The sequence below is a fragment of the Fusarium graminearum genome, chromosome 2 (assembly GCF_000240135.3).
Source record: "Fusarium graminearum PH-1 chromosome 2, whole genome shotgun sequence".
Classification (NCBI taxonomy): Eukaryota; Fungi; Ascomycota; class Sordariomycetes; order Hypocreales; family Nectriaceae; genus Fusarium; species Fusarium graminearum.
In genome coordinates this window covers 5,488,139-5,504,238 of record NC_026475.1, presented here as the reverse complement: position 1 = coordinate 5,504,238, position 16,100 = coordinate 5,488,139, and the positions used below count along the sequence as shown (strand labels likewise).

Genomic DNA, 16,100 nt, shown 5'->3' with positions numbered 1-16,100 from the left:
TGTTTAAAGGAAATCTTATAACAAATAATGTCCGTACCATTGATGGCTCAGTTTTCATCTGCGACCTCAAGCGTTCGCCTCGCAAACCGTAATCCACGGTGAAATAACACCTATAAACATTAGTCACATCCAAATCAATATTAAAGCTCAACTTACTGCTCAAGAAGATCCTTCCAGTCTTCGCATCATGCAAAGCAGTCGTAGCAGCCGGCAAGACCTCTCCATCCTTGTCCTCAAGCACCTTATCCACTTTCCACTCCCCGTCAACCTTTCTGACCCTCAAAACAGCAGAAGGCGGGTGAGCATTGTAAGGGTCTTTGTTAGCCTTGTAGATCTCAATGCCTACAGGGAAAGCAGCGATCCAGAGATCGCCATTCTCGTCAATGGAGACGTTATCCAGACCGTAGTTAAGCTTGATCTCGTCCACCTTCTTAAGGTCCTTGTTAGGCAGGATGTTGTAGATTGTGAGCGTACCCCTTATCGAATCTGGTACGTAGAGGGTGTTTCCATGGATGGCGAGGCCGTTGGGGAATTTGAGGCTGCTGGATACTTCTTTGCAAGGGGTGTTGGGCTTGCAGACGTTGATGTTGGCGAAGCCCAAAATGGGGGATAGATGGTGACGCTGGATTATTAGTTACCCATTACATAACCACAGACATTCAATGACTTACCCAGCCCATCATGTGAGGACCATGGTCGTTGGCGACGTAAAATGTCTTGTCGTCCATAACAGCAACTCGATTCGGCGTAGTGATACCTGCATCAGCAAAAGTACGAACATGCTTCAGCTCATTTGGTCCAGCACCAGTAGTAAAATGTTCAACCGTCGTGTTAGCCCCATGAACAAACTGGTCCAGGTAGTTTCCGCTCTCAGCATCAACCGATGGTCGCATATTGGTCACCAACAAGTCAATGCTCCCATCCGAATTATCGATGCCTGTGAAGCCAGCGATGTTGATGATTCCATCACCAGAAGTACCTGCGAACCCTTCTGTCTTGAGAGTACGAGGCTCAAAGCTGGTGCCAACGGGCTTGTCAATGTCCAGAGCCACGATAGAGTCACGCTGCGAACGACCCGAGATGTTGAGCGCACCAACACTAAATCTATGTCAATATTTGCAATGACGACGTTTTCGTTTCTGATAACTCACTTCGGGAACCAAGCGTCTCGTGCGATTGGATCCGAGCACACAAGGAACAATTGCCTTGTAGACTGAGACAACCACATATCCTCACACGCTTCCATGCGTGGATCGACAATCTTGCGGCACGCATAAGGGAAGTCACTAATTGGTTGCATGACCTTTCCAATGCCGAGGCCAAGCCATACTGCCTCTTTTAGATAAACCTGAAAGAGAACTGCAAGAATAACAACGACCGATAGGCCAATTTTGAGAAGTATATTGACCATTTTGGACTATCTTGTCATGTCGAGAAAGAAAGGAAGAAACCGGACAATATGTATAAATAAGCCGAGTAGAAATAGCTATACTTGATGTGGTTAGAGCTTACTCGGCGGTGTGTCGCGCTCGTGGCCAAGGGTCAAAGGATTCAATCCTAGCTATCAGTGTATGATTGAGAATGGAGACGTAGATCAAAATTATCGTACTCGTAATTACTCGACGCCCTTCAGTCTGCGTTTTCTATAATTTCGGTCTGTCCGAGCAGCTAGACAGATACACGAGAAACTTTCTATTGATAGATCAACGACAGCAAATAGTCCAATTCGATATCATCTAATTAATCGCAGTATTCATGCACTCGCCCGTTTGACATTGGAACACTATTAGGCGAAAGCTCACGAAGCCATGAGCGCAGTGACTCAACGTCCCATATCTCTCCAGCATCAGCCAGCTCACATAAATTCTCGAAATGGCTCGCCCTTTCGATCTTGCAAGAATACTTCGAGCCACAGTCTGAAAGTGCCCTGGTGCCATCCAAATCCATCTGGGCGTGGGTCGAAAATGGCTTCACAATATCTTCAAGTGTCTCTGGGACACAAACTATACCATCACCAAACCTCTGCTGTCTGAAAGTAGTGAAATTCTCACCGACTTCCTTCCTCAGCTTCGACATGAATTGATGTTTGACGTCGCTAAGGGTGGCTCTGAACACTTCCTTGTTGTTTCGATGAAAGTCTAGGCCATCTGCCTGGCTCAAAAGAATACGCAAAGGGCGTTTGTCGTCGCGATTTAGTAGCGATTTGACGGCTATACGCAGAGCACTCTCGGTTGCCTCGGATCGTGTTCGCTCCATAGGAATGACAATAATGACAATGGCAAACAACTCTTGAAAAACGTCGGCCATATACTTAATCTGTGGTATCTGGTCATCAAAGCCAGGACTATCGAGGAATATCGCGCCCAGCTCGCTGGAATTGTAGGATTGGATTCCCAAGGTTCTACACAAACTGCTGGATCCTGGTTTGAAGTGATTCTTGGACGCTCCCGTAAGAACAGTTAGCATCTGACTCTTGCCAGCCTCCGTAGAGCCTTGCACTCCGATACAGATCTTATCCAAGAGCTGAATCCGAAGCTGGGCCACCTCAGTAACGGTAAAGAGCCATTTCGCCCAAAAGTAATCAGGGATAATAGACCACTGATTGTCCTTAGCGCCAGGGTAATTTTCGAGACCCTTCTCAAGCTCGACTCTCCATTTTTCCAAAGTCTCTGGCGTGCGTGGGGACTGTGCATCTTCCTTCAGATGGTTCAGCAGTGTCTTCTCAACCATTTCACCTGGCTTAGCTGGGGGAAGCCCGAGAGCTTGGAGAGTAGCAGCTAACACTCCTGGGAATGACAAGTCCAGATACTCGCTATGCAGATGGAGGAAGTGGTTGAAAATACGATAGCTGTAGTACATGGCGCCCAGACCCCCGGCCATAGCCAAGCTAGAGACAGACAAGGCGCTCAATCCAACAGTCTCCAACAAAGCTGGGGCGGACGTCCATGAGATATAGCTCGGCAGAATGCCCAAGGCCGCCGAAGTCTTTTTGCGCCCTTCGGTCGATCTGCAGTACCACTCGTATGGCGCATCAAGCTGGGTGATTATGATCAGATGGCACAGTTGAACAACTCCCATAACATCCTGAAACTGAGAGGTTGCCTGTTCCGTGCGTCTGGAAGAGTCTGTCGACCGATGATACAGATCGTGACTGAAAGTCTTAAGTGCGTGGGCCAGGGTGGGCACATTCTCAAATTGTTGCGTCAACGTTGGCCGCTTTTCGTTCGTCCATGCCTTGAGGGAAGCTCCAGCTTGAGTGATCGTGGAGCCTTTTTGATTCTCGAACATATTTGTGATGAGCTCCCTGAGCACACGCGGGCAGTCGACAGGGATATCACGAAGAAGCCCAGTGTCAGGTTCATCGACAGCCCATTGCCCGGGGACAGAAACCATGTAGTCTTGGTCGGTTTCAAAATCTCTGGGCCAGAGAGCCTTGAGAATTGCAAAGGCATGTCCCATCTGTTTGATGACAAGATGCGGGCTGGCATCGCTAACGAGGCTGTCAATACGATCCACCACGAGTCTGACCTTCTCATCCAATTCTGTGACAGCTTCGGGTGTATCGGCATTGATAGAGGCGTCTTGTGTCCTGATACTTTGCACTTTGGATGTCTGGGCCACCAGTGCACGTACCATCGCAAGACGGATACTCTCCAGTATTTCTGGTTGACTGGCTTTATCAAGACCCAGATGTTTCACACTACCAACTTTGACCAGTATCGATCGACCAAATATATCACGGAGCGTGACACCTTGTTGAAGAGCGACAGATGCTTTCCCAACATGTTCGAAAACTTTGTTATCTTCGATTATATATTCCAACACTACAGAAGCCTGGTGTAGGTAGTCAGTTACAAGTCCCAGATTTGCACAGCGTGACACTTACTTGACAGTTATCTTCAGGATGTTGGATACAGCCGATGATATTAAGAGGAATCTCTTTTCCTTCCTTCGTAAAGAATGCTTCTCTAAGAAGGTACTGGATGATAGCAGTGCTGACGTTGAATGACACAGTGAGTCGATCATTCTCGACCACGCAGGAGCAGTCCGTCACAGTGGCAGGCATCGGGAGTATCATCGAAGGAAAGTCGTGTGAGTTTAACCCCAGAGGACTCTCTGAAAGATGTTCTTGTGGTAGTCGAGCACCAATAGATCCCTTGACGCAATGGAAGTAATGTGACATCTTATGGTGCTCGTCCACTTCTCTTGCACCCGGAATCTCGGGTAGATCTTCAACATTCTGTATCTGGAGACAATTCTGAATACCTGGCACCTCGGTGGCAATAGAGTACATGCAGCCAAAATGGCAGAACTTTCCTTTCTTGTTCAGTAGAAAGTCAAGGCAATTTTCGAAAATGGGCCAAAACATTTTAATTGTGGGTGAGATGGTTTCCAGGGGTGTTCTTATGGCGTTCAAATTCTGTTTAAATCTCCTTGAAGCGTCATTGAGTGCAAACGGGACATAATCATGGGGATTAACGATGTGGTGGAAGTTCCTGCTGAGGTGCATCTTCCAGGAAGTCGAGGTTCCTTGAGGCTCGGCAAAGTGACATGAGGGCGATCCGAAGGTGATGACGGAGATGCCGCATTGGCTCTCCTCCCATGCATTAGGAACAGATTGATGGTCAAATACAGCGAGGTAAGACGAAGCCGTTGCTAGGGCACCTCTACAACCCAATTGTCAGCATCGTCCATATTCGCCATCAAGACAAAGTGGGTTGTGTATTCTTACCCAAAGCTGTGGCCACACACAACCAATTTGTATCGTCGCGTGAGCCATTCAATAAGCGGTACAAACTCGCCGCTCCTATCAATAAGGCCTTGATAAAAGCGGGAGCCAACAGCATCAGCCGCCTGAGCGCGAACACTAAGGTTCAGCTTGGGATCATTCATGTCGCGAGTGCAACTAATGCCCAAGAAGACTGTCTGCAGGCGATCAGACCATGCGAGAATAGGAGGCGTGGACTTGATCTCTTTCTGCTTGCTGATTGGAGCAGTAGTGTAGACTGCAGAGATAATACCAAGTTCCTTGACGAACTTGAACTCTTCTCTTTGCTGGATACACTCAGCTATGTCCACGCCCTTTTCCTGCTCATCGCAAAGACGGCTGACTGCGGCGGCAGCACAAAAAGTGAGCTCCTTATTGATCAGCTCATTGCCGCTGAGGCCGATGTTCTGGTCATTGAAATTGATGTAGTCGCTGAGCAAAGTCTCTGTTTGCGCCATCTGCGCCATCTGCGACATGTTGGGGATGGGATGGTGAGATTGGCTGGATATGTGGGCACATACAGATCGTCGAGATGAATGAGGCGGGTATCTCTGAGATAAATAAATAGGTAGACAAGATGACAACGAGGCTCCGAGATAGGGTGCGGTCCTGCATTGCGTTTCCAGCTCGTAAGCGCCAAATGGATCGCCCAATGTCTTCCTATAGGTCATGTGGCAAGTTGAAAAGCCGCAGCGTGTGTGATCGACCGCATGAAACTATTAGTCGTGGAGGATTGCATCGTCCTGCTCAAGTCTGAAACAGACAACGCTTTGCCTAAAAAGCATGAAGTTGCATGAAGCAAAGTCAACTACTGAGGTTAGTACGTGAAAGTAAATGGTACAAGCGAGGTGACTAGGAGCGAATTCTTCTTCTTCTCATCCCGCCCGCCACTAGACACGCCCGTTAGACAGGCTCAACCATTAGTGACGCAGCGACATACAGAAGGCCTAATTAGTATTTCACTTGTAAATACAGCAATCACATCCCAATAATTGATACAACATAGATGAATAAACAAATAAAATAAATTTAACCATATCTACAGTTCAAAAAACTATGTATACGCTCTAGATAAAACGAAGAGGCCCTTTCCCAAAGCCCAATTAAAAAGAAGTATTGTATAACCACTCATCATGCCTTTATAGGGCTGCGACGAAAGCACCAACAACAACGGCTGCAACAACAGGCACGTTCCAGCCTGATGCACCGTTGATCACCACAGGGGGAGTGCCTGCGGGCTCAGAAGGTCCGCCAGCTTGTGGTGTACCTGTGGGCTTGACAACTGTCGCAACGCTTGAGGGGATCTGGGGGAAAACGTTTGTGGGGCGGTAGGTATGAAGCTCCTCGAGAGGGTTGGGCTTGGGGGCATCACCGCTAGGCTTGTCGGAATCACCAGTAGGGTTATGGGAGTCGCCAGTAGGCTTGGGAGAATCGCCGCCAGTAGGTCTGGGGTAATCTTGGCCAGGGTGGGCCTGGGTAGGCTGGTCATAACCACCAGTCTGCTTGCCAGGGGCAGTGTAGCCACCGGTAGCAGTCTCCTTGTCGTCATCGTTGTGGTGTCCGTGGCCCTTGAGAGGACCACAGGTAGCGCAGTAGCCAGGAACGGGAGTAGGCTTAGGAGCCTTAACGACAGGGGTGATGGTGACGGTGCGGTATCCCTTAGTGGTAGCCTCCTTGCAACCAAAGTTGCCAGCGCCACACTGGATAGCCTCGGGGATGGTGAAGATGCCAGTGGGCTCTTCGGGCGAGGCGATCTGCGTGTTGTGTACGATCTCGGTGATAACGCTGGTGTGGCAAGCTCCCTCTCCGGGGCAAGATGTAATGGTGTGCATGTTTGTGGCAGTAACATAGGAAGTGAGGTGAACGGCGCCGGTGGGATGGGTAGCACCCTCGCCTTCGACTGTGGTAGAGTGAGAAGAAGAATCGTCAGAGCCTGGACAGTAGGTTGTGAGAGAGGTGATGGTCTCCGTGGTGACTTGGCCGACAGGGCAGTTTGTGACGCTGGGGGGGCAGGCGGTAACGGTGTAGACCTTGCTGGTGACGACGGTAGAGGTGATGGTGGTGGAAGCAGAAGAGTCAGTGTAGCTGGGAAGCTCGTAAGACTCGCCTGAACCGCCAGTAGCCTTCTTGGTGGTAGAAGTGCCCTTTCCGGTGACGGAGGCTGTACTGTTGGAGTAACGAGTAGTAGGGAAGTAGCCAGTGGTGGTGTCAGTCTCAGCGGAAGTGACGTCCTCGGTAGTAGCAGTGACAGCCTCACTCTCAGTGGCAGAAGCAGTCTCGGTCTCGGTCTCAGTCTCGGTAGCAGAAGCCGTCTCAGAAGCAGAAGTGGTGGTCTCAGAGTCAGAACCACACTGGCCAACCAGATCAGGCACAGCATCAGGGCCAGTACCGATGGCGACAAGGTTGGTACCACAGTCCTCGTTGTTGGCGATCCAGACATTACGGTTATCCCAATCATAGACGACGTAAGCAGCGCGGAGGAAAGTGTCACCAAGAACGGGGAATTCATCGTCCTGGAAGACACCGAGAACGCAGCGGTCATCGTTGTGCCAGATGAAGTCGGCGTAGGGGACCTTGATGGTCTTGTCGCCAAACTTGAAGTCAACGCTGCCCTTGATGTCGGCGACGGAACAGTCGACATCGACATAGGCACCACCGTTGGACTTTGCGGTAGGGAAAGCGGCAACAATCTTGTTGAAGATGGATCCGGGCAGGGCGCTGACGGTGTAACCGCTGTCAAGGAGGACGGGCTGGGGGGTTGATCCAGAGAAGGCAGAGTCAACGGTGCCGTCCTCTTGAACGAGGCTAATGCCATCGAGGCTGACCCAGTATCGGGTGAGGCCATCAGGAGAAGAAGCGGCGGGGATGATGGGGAGCTTTTGGAGACGGCCAGTGTACTTGGCGGTATCAATGCCACCAAAGATAACAGCACCTCGGTCGCTGTTAATTGTGCGGATATCGAGCGACAAAGCACGGCTCTTGATGAGACCCTGCTTGACCATGCTGTCAATGACCAGAGGGTAAGGCGCATCCCAACCGTTCAGATCAGGGCCAGCACCCATGATACCAACACCGGTGAAGGAGCTGTCGTATGCGACACCAAAAACTTGGTTGCGAATAGCGGCGGCTAATACCATGTTAGTAACAATTCCACCTCAATTGGGGGTTCTGTAGATACTCACATCCAACAACGACGTTATCGTAGCCATAGTTCCAGTAGGCATAACCAGTACCATAGACAACACCACCAGTAGTATTCAAGTCGACAAAGGTGCTGCTCTCGCCGAAATGTCCAAACTGTTTGCAAAAGGCAGGCTGTTGTGCCTTTTCGCATACAGGATTGACCCAAAGCTCAGCGGAGCCTGTGTCCAGGTTGACGGTGACCTTTTGACCAGGGGTTCCAAGGGTAACATCGATGCTGTAGAAGAAGCCATTCTGCTGGCTTTCTAGTGCGACTTCGTTTTGTCGCTTGGTGACGCCCTTGACGACGGGTGCGCCGGTGCTAACTTTGAGAGGGAAGCGGATGAGGCCATCTGGGCTGCTGTCGTCGGTGCCAACGGGGACGTTGGGGGCGTTGAAGGCGGTTGCGAGTGCGGGGGCCGCAACGGCCAGGAAAAGAGTGGACAACATCTCTAGTAAGTACAATTGAGATATTTAAGAGCGATCATAGGAATTGAAATGGAAATAGATGGATAGATAAATAAACGAAAAATAAAGAATAGACCCAAAGGAAATAAGACGTATTTTGTTAACCCGGCGTAGTGAGTGACCGGGATCAAATGAAACAAATGGCAATACCCTCAAAAAAGAGCTTCCATTAAAAAGCGAGGGAGAGTAAAAAGAAGGGTTGGGATGAGGGAAAGGGGAATGGCGGGACTATTAGCAGCCAGTGGTTTCTATATAAAACACTGACACTGCAGCGTGCATGCATGAGCAGGGGGTTGGTTAGGATAATCCACCTTGGTGACACCAGTCGCCTTCGCTAAAGCATCTGTGATTTCTCCTTCTCACTTGTTCCTGAAGCTAGACTCGAAATAGACGATACAGAGTCTGAGCGGCGCGGGTCTGGTCGGTGTCAATGGCAATGGTTCATAGTGAAAGGAAATAGATCTCAAGAGAAGGACAGACATGTCTCAAACATGGACAATTCATAAACAATGCCATGTTTTACTCGAGATAAACTTGTACCCCTTTCAACAGACTCTGCTGTGCTATACGGGAGACGCTGGTGAATACGAGGCTCCTAGGCTCCCTCATGCATGACAGGTTGTCACTCTTATTAGCTCTCAACCCTCATTACCTAGGGGTCAGATGTCAGCAATTAATTGAATTTAACCCGTTCAGCTTACGTAGATCGCACCCAACTTGCTTTGTTTTAGCGCTTATTCCAACCCGCTCAGTTTTCCCTCAAACGTCAATCCGCGACACGAGAGCATGAGCACGAGCATGTAGCAGGTTGATCAAAAATATGGGGTTTGTCCAGCTATTCCGAGAGATCTGATCTGATCTTCAAAGCTGAGAATGACTGAAGGATATCCAACAAGGGTAGACCCAAGCAATGATTTACACTCTGTAAAGATACGTATATCTGCAGTGTAAGGGTGGTCAACCTCCTTTGATTCAATTAATTGATCAACCTCCCTCACTGCACCCGAGACATTGATTATCTCCTCGGCTCCCGGTTTCTTTTTTTATTCTTGATCGAATTAAATGAGATTGGGTGAGGCGAGCGAGCTGTTTGTTCTGTTTAATCTCGGTCCATCACTGATGCTGCTGCAATTAACCGCTTGGCCCATGTGCTAAGCGTCTGAAACATCAACATTGGCGCTGCCCAACCTGTTGTCCTTTGCCTACCAACCTACATTAGTAGTACACAGTGTTGTCGCCAACAGCACTCTTGTAGTGTGACCAAGTGCATCTAGAGACTCGTCATCTACAGTTACACATCGAATCTATGCCAATTAATTCCCATCACAACGCGGCTTGCAGATGTGTCCAATTGACAGGTTCAGCTTGTCGCCAAAGTTTAACGGTCGGTGGCGGGTGCATTAGTTTTGGTGGTACAGCCATGTTAAGGATTGAATAAAGTCGGGCCAACCACCTCAATGCCTCTCGCTGTGTTACATCCAAAGACGAACTGTTCATCTGAGCTACGATCTTGAGGCGTAAAGGTTGTCTGGGATTGATCTGGTCAATCGCGCGATCGAGCCATGACGCAGTTGGAGATGTGGTGATTGAGTCAGTACTGAAGAACCACCGGCATCACCCGTCAGTCGATTCGTCGAATCAGTAAGTTAGATGTTTCCTCTTAGTATAGCACGTGAATTACCTCAAGCTAGGTCTCCAAAGTAATCCGTTCTTAATTCCTGAGGAAAGTTACGTGGTCGCAGAACTCAGGCCCTGCTTCAGTCACCAACGCGTCAACTACTACCCTAAACATCGGTGATGATATGTTTCTGCCGTTGCTATAGCCAACATGTTGCCAATTGTACAAATATAAAATCACAATCCATGTCTCATGGATTTGAAGCTCAATGGCCGGGTCTAGGGTTAACCGAGAACTGTCCTGGACAACGTCAACTCGCGAATGTCGTTTGACCGTTTAACTTTCTGGTACTGCTCAATCACAGATTAGGTTGTCCTTTGGAAGTGACAGTACCAAAGAGTCCATGCCGCGACTGCAGTGGGAAAGAACTCTATTAGTACATAGTTTCTCTCCCTCTCGAAATACACTTGTTATTTGTGTTAATAAAATCTTGTTTAAACTTTCGATAATTTATTCTCAGCTCTCAATCTTTGAGATTCAAGTGTTTGAAGATGGCGCTGAGGTTCAATATCCACCAGAGCTTCCTACAGCGGCCCCACTTTTGATGCTGGCCAGCTTTTCTGACCTGACGTAACAGACCACCTCAAATTGTAGTTTCTCAATTGTTACAACACAACAAAACACCACAGGCCAACCTCCAATCATCCACAATGGACGGCCTAGACGAGTTCGAAAAGACCTTGGCTGCTGAAAAGGCAGAGAGGGAACGCGCAGAACGACACGACGATGAAAAGCGCCATCGCAAACACAGACACCATCATCGACACGATTCAGAACGAGACGGAGAACACGATAAAGATAGACACCGACACCGACATCGCCGAAGACACGATGAAGAGGATGACGGCCACAGAAGTAAGCGATCGCGACACTCACGCGACGACGACGATGGTGGCCATCGGTCGCGACACAGACATAGCGATGACCGATATCGCAAAACAAGAGATGCAAAGGAAGATCTTCCCATCCCCGACGAAGAGCAGCCTCAAAGCCAAGACACCATCGATAGATCCAAGTCTTCCCAGAGAGATGCTTGGATGACCGCCCCCTCGTCTATCGAAGTCGATTACATCCACCGTCCAGACAAGAACAAGTCGCCGCCTCCAAAGGAAGAGCCGAAGCGTGTCGTATCCAAGCGCGAGATCAACAATCACATCCAAGACATCAACGATGGCAAATCCCTTGACGAGCTCGACATTCCATCACAACCAACCGTCGACTACACCTTTGGCGACGCTGGTTCTTCCTGGCGCATGACGAAGCTCAAAGCCGTTTACACTGCAGCTGAGGAAAGCGGTAAACCAGTCGAAGAGGTTGCCATGGAACGCTTTGGTGACTTGCGCCACTTTGACGATGCCCGCGAAGAAAAAGAAGAGATGGAACGACGAAGAATCTACGGCAAAGACTACAAAGGCCACGACAAGCCCACCGGCGATCTATACCGCGAGAGAATCAAGAATCAGCACAAAGACTCACCACCTCCCGAACCCGAACAAGGCACTATTGTCCCAGACGCACATCCCCAAACAACGACCACTCCAGTAATGGATCAGACCTCCCTCAATCGTCTCCGCGCCCAGATGATGAAAGCCAAACTTCGCAAAGCCCCTAATGCCGCTCAGCTTGAGGAGGAATACAATGAAGCAGCAGCTATGTTCTCTGCCGCCCAATCGAATCCCGAAGCTGTTGTCCTCGGCGTCATGGACAATCGTCAACTCGCCGGTAGGAGAAACGAAGCCAAGGTCATTACCAACAAACGTGGCCGCGAGCGAGGCAATGTCGAAGAGAATACAGAAATGACCATTGACGACATGGTCCGCGAAGAACGCCGTACAAAGGGCCAAGCAGGTGGCGAAGGCCTCCGTCTGGCAGAGCGCATCGCGAAAGATGGAAAATTCGATAACGATCTGGATTACATGGACGAGAACGCCGAGAAACTCGCAAAGCGCCTCCACAAATCCGACATCAACCTTAAAAATATGGCCGTCTCAGAGTTCCAGAAGATGTCTCGTGCGCTGGATAATTGTCCTCTATGTCACCACGAAGACAAGAACCAACCACCACTTGCACCCGTCATCGCCCTCGGCACGCGCGCGTTCCTCACGATCGCTACAGAGCCCGAGATCTCGTCTGGAGGTGCAGTAATTGCACCTCTTGCGCATCGGTCGAATTTATTGGAGTGCGACGACGACGAGTGGGAAGAGATTCGCAACTTTATGAAGAGTTTGACGCGCATGTACCACGAGCAAGGCCGTGAAGTTGTCTTCTACGAAAACGCTGCGCAGCCGCATCGTCGCATGCACGCCGCTATGGTCGCTGTTCCCATCCCCTACGAAGAAGGCGCCATGGCTCCTGCGTACTTCAAGGAAGCCTTCCTCTCGGCTGATGAGGAATGGAGTCAGCACCGCAAGATTATCGACACAGGTGCCAAAGCGCGTGACGGCATGGGTCGCTCGGCGTTTCGACGTAGCATCGCCAAGGAGATGCCTTATTTCCACGTCTGGTTTACGCTTGATGGAGGTTTGGGGCACGTCGTTGAAGACGCGGGGCGATGGCCCAAGGGTGATCTTTTTGCGCGAGAGGTTCTGGGTGGTATTGTTGATGCAGAGCCACATATTATCAAGAGGCAAGGGAAGTGGACGAGAGGTGATCCGAGAGTAGAAGGGTTCAAGAAGGGATGGAGGAAGTTTGACTGGACGAGGATGCTAGCTGAGGGATAGTCATGCATAAGAGGGACTGAAGGTGTAAATGTGGTGGTATCATTAACAAGTTGTCATTATAGCGTCTCCGCCATGATATGTATAAGACATTACTAGGACATGGCGCCCTCAAGATTAATGTATCTAAGAAAATACAGAGATTTAACTCCCACCCTGGTCCGGTATCCAAAACCAAGCTAGGAAAGTCATCCTCTGGGGTATCAAAATGACATTATCCAAATCACAAAGAAAAAAGTTAGTTTATCGCACGAGAGTTCCTCGTCGTCCTCTCTCACGATCTTTCTTGCCCCCCTCGGCCCCTGTGACCTTCATCCAATCCTCCCACTCCTTACTCATCTCCATTAGCACCGAGCCCATGACACTCGCGCTGGCCATGAGCCCATGGCCTTCGCCCTCGAGGACTCTGACTTCGCAGCGACGCATAGTCTTGCCAAGCCATTTGACATTGTCCACGGGGACGCGAGTGTCTCTGCTGCCATGGTGGATGACAACTGGTCTTGTAATATCGACATATCGGAAACCAATGGTGTGACGTCGTTCGAGACAGACCAAAAGGTCAACGGCAGGATTGGCCCCTGTTGTTGCGAGTTCCCAAATAGCGTGGGTAAGTCGCAGGTCGTAGTTCATCTGACGTTCCTTATCCGCCATGGCGTCAGATGCCGCGGCGATGATATCCGATTCGCCTCTTCCCCCTTGTGGAATACTCATCCTATCCATACTCTCCGATGCAGGGTGATGGTCGATTTCATCGCCGTGTCCATTGGTAGTAGCCTTGTTGTAGATGTTCTCCTTATCGATACTCGGTGTAACATTCCGTGTACTTCCTGTGCTTTCGCGACCGTTCTTCTTCTTTCCTCGTCGTGGCGTTTTGGGCAATGAGCTTGTGATGGAGCTACTTGTTGCCGTCATAAAACTGCTGTTGGCAGCTTTGAGAATGGGTGTAGGAAGGGCTCGAAGGATACGTTGGGCAGTCGGGATGGCGTTGGTAGGTGGGAGAGCCTGCGAAGTGCCGAAAACGTTCATTTGGGATGGAGGAATCCATGGCGCAAGAAGGTGTATCCTGCCTCGAATATGTTGAGGCATTCGGAGTGCCGTGGCCAAGGCGTAAATGGCGCCAGCGGAGTGAGCAAGGATCGAGAACTTGGTGATTTTAAGAGTTTGACAGATAGCGTAGACATCATCTGTTATAATTAGCACCCATCCGTGAAATGAAGAGTAATGAACTTACCAGGCCAGCTCAGCGGCGTTGCGGTTCCATCCGAATAAGCTTCGCTATCGCCGACGCCTGGTCGATCTGGTGTAATGAGTCGCAGCTTCAATGTCAATGCTAGCTCGTCGTAAAAGGCAGTGATATATCTCGTCAAGCCCATGCCGACACAACAAAAGACTGCAGAACCCTCAGAATCACCCACTTCGGAGAACGAGATGACGCGGCCCGTTTGGGGATGTCGGATCTTTTGCGACAACCGTGGTGAGCATAAATATGAGTCGACAGCACCATCAACAGAGTCAGCAGATTGAGGTCGATCGTGGTGGTTATTGCGCGACTGGTGCTGTGCTTGCGGTTGAGGACTAGGGGCGCGAGTTCGGTCTTCGGATTTGAGGTTTAGAGGCTCAGACAACCGCTTGAGACGTGAACTGCTGCGCTTCACCTTGACCCCCTCAGTTGGCGCTGGACTTGGTTGTCCTGATCGTCTCCTATCTTGGCGGTCATTACTCTGATCTCGCTTTCTGTTTTGGGCAACAGCAGGAAAGGGTGCGCCTAGGTCCTCCTCATCACTCAAGCCGTCGTCGTCTCGGCTAATGTCGAGGAAGCTTCTACCAGCCACACTAGTGGTCTTGGAAGGGGAAGCGTCCTTGAGACCATAGACAGGCGATCTCGTGGACGACCTCGATTGATGTGTATTATGCGGCGGTCTCCTTCTATCCGTGTCCCGTTCTCGAGGTCTCATATGTTCGTCTCCTTCTGGTATCACATCAGTAACTGCGCCATCCTGCCTTGATCTCCTCCCATTCGATCGCAAGGGTTGGGTAGTCTTAGCCAGGCTCGAACCCCGCGCCGGGATAGCGCAAGGACCATCCATTGGCCGCTCGATCGGAAGTTCGTACTGCGACTCTTCCCGAATGGCTGTTTCAGCGAAAAAGGGATCGTTGCGACCGTCGCTATGGACACTCTCGCCAGCAACTGCGCCTGATGATGAAGCTGATACCCCACCGGATACTCGTTTTCGCTCGGCCTCCTTCTCGCGTAAACGCTCCCTCGAACTCATGTACATAAGACCCTTTGCGCTCCTCGATGTTTTCTTGCCCCAGCTGTCGTGCGACTGCTTGTGGTTCAGCTCGGGTGTCACCACAGTGGAGCGTCGTTCGATTGAAAGGCCGCCTATACTCTGCGCATCATCATTCTTGGAGGCTTGAGAGGATCCTTTGGACGAAGGTCGGGATGTACTATTCCGGATAAACGATCGCAGGCCACCTTCACGGCTCGGGCTTCGCGGACTCTTGGGACTCTTTGCCGCGGTCAGGGCAGAGTATCCGCTGGGAGGTTTCGAGGTGCGTATAACGGGAGGTAGAGCGGCGAGTTCGTCGAGGGAGACGGGATCCTGTCTCAAGTCGTCGAGGCTGGGTTGGTGGAAAGCTCCGTAGTCGACGCCAAAGCTACCGTTGCTGTAACCAGGACTTGCTGGTAATGAGAGGCTGTGAGGAGATGCCTCGAAGTGGGAGGTAGCGGGCGCGGAGATGACGCTCAGACTGGTGATCAGGTTTGAGATAACCTCGGGACTGGCAGGAGGGACATTTGACGAGCGCTTTGACGAGGGGCCTTGCAGAGAGCGACGTCTCGAGTGACTGTATCCATGAGCGTGATGGCCGCGGGCACGATGAGGGATAGGGGGAACGTCAGCCGAGTCAAAATTCATGGCTGGGGCCTCTGCGTGCCACCGACTTGGGCGATTTAAAGTAGCGTAATGATAGGGCGTTGAGTCAGTTGTGAATTTGCGAAGTGGATTGTCTTTTCAAGGGAGGGATGCTGGATACGTTTTCCTCGTGTTTCACAGAGACCAGACGATGATGCGTGTCTCGCGCAAACAATGGGGGGCCACGCGCCTACCCTCTGATTAAAGGGATGAAATGGAGCAAAAGTTTCGGATCAAAGGCAAACGTCGTGGGATATTAGTCTGCTGGCGGGAAATGGTGATGGTGGATCGGTCCAGAGGCGTGTAATAAATAACTAGGATCTAATTTGAAATAGATGGGATATCGAACTAAGTGGGTTCGTCGCGCGTAG

General features: G+C 50.4%; 7 protein-coding genes across 7 annotated transcripts; 2 read left to right on the top strand and 5 right to left on the bottom strand.

Moving 5' to 3' along the window:
* Positions 1-187: 187 nt before the first annotated feature.
* On the top strand, positions 188-613 carry FGSG_12340 (uncharacterized protein; the record flags this gene model as incomplete). The annotated part of the gene is made up of 1 exon (XM_011323387.1): positions 188-613. The coding sequence occupies one exon, from the start codon at positions 188-190 to the stop codon at positions 611-613; it is 426 nt and encodes a 141-aa protein (XP_011321689.1).
* Positions 614-659: 46 nt separating this feature from the next.
* Positions 660-1,408, bottom strand: FGSG_03973 (uncharacterized protein; the record flags this gene model as incomplete). The annotated part of the gene is made up of 2 exons (XM_011323386.1): positions 660-1,098; positions 1,227-1,408. Coding segments are annotated over 2 exons (621 nt in total), but the record flags the coding sequence as incomplete, so codon positions are not given.
* A 903-nt stretch (positions 1,409-2,311) lies between these two features.
* On the bottom strand, positions 2,312-3,459 carry FGSG_12339 (uncharacterized protein; the record flags this gene model as incomplete). The annotated part of the gene is made up of 2 exons (XM_011323385.1): positions 2,312-2,316; positions 2,412-3,459. The coding sequence occupies 2 exons, from the start codon at positions 3,457-3,459 to the stop codon at positions 2,312-2,314; spliced, it is 1,053 nt and encodes a 350-aa protein (XP_011321687.1).
* Positions 3,460-4,625: 1,166 nt separating this feature from the next.
* Positions 4,626-5,244, bottom strand: FGSG_12338 (uncharacterized protein; the record flags this gene model as incomplete). The annotated part of the gene is made up of 2 exons (XM_011323384.1): positions 4,626-4,667; positions 4,753-5,244. The coding sequence occupies 2 exons, from the start codon at positions 5,242-5,244 to the stop codon at positions 4,626-4,628; spliced, it is 534 nt and encodes a 177-aa protein (XP_011321686.1).
* Positions 5,245-5,775: 531 nt separating this feature from the next.
* FGSG_03975 (uncharacterized protein) lies at positions 5,776-8,398 on the bottom strand (the record flags this gene model as incomplete). Its single annotated transcript, XM_011323383.1, has 2 exons — positions 5,776-7,895; positions 7,951-8,398. 2 exons carry the CDS (start codon positions 8,396-8,398, stop codon positions 5,908-5,910), a joined length of 2,436 nt encoding a protein of 811 aa, XP_011321685.1. The 3' UTR covers positions 5,776-5,907.
* Positions 8,399-10,744: 2,346 nt separating this feature from the next.
* On the top strand, positions 10,745-12,939 carry FGSG_03976 (uncharacterized protein; the record flags this gene model as incomplete). The annotated part of the gene is made up of 1 exon (XM_011323382.1): positions 10,745-12,939. The coding sequence occupies one exon, from the start codon at positions 10,745-10,747 to the stop codon at positions 12,812-12,814; it is 2,070 nt and encodes a 689-aa protein (XP_011321684.1). The 3' UTR covers positions 12,815-12,939.
* A 115-nt stretch (positions 12,940-13,054) lies between these two features.
* Positions 13,055-15,732, bottom strand: FGSG_03977 (uncharacterized protein; the record flags this gene model as incomplete). The annotated part of the gene is made up of 2 exons (XM_011323381.1): positions 13,055-13,995; positions 14,043-15,732. The coding sequence occupies 2 exons, from the start codon at positions 15,730-15,732 to the stop codon at positions 13,055-13,057; spliced, it is 2,631 nt and encodes an 876-aa protein (XP_011321683.1).
* Positions 15,733-16,100: the final 368 nt, after the last annotated feature.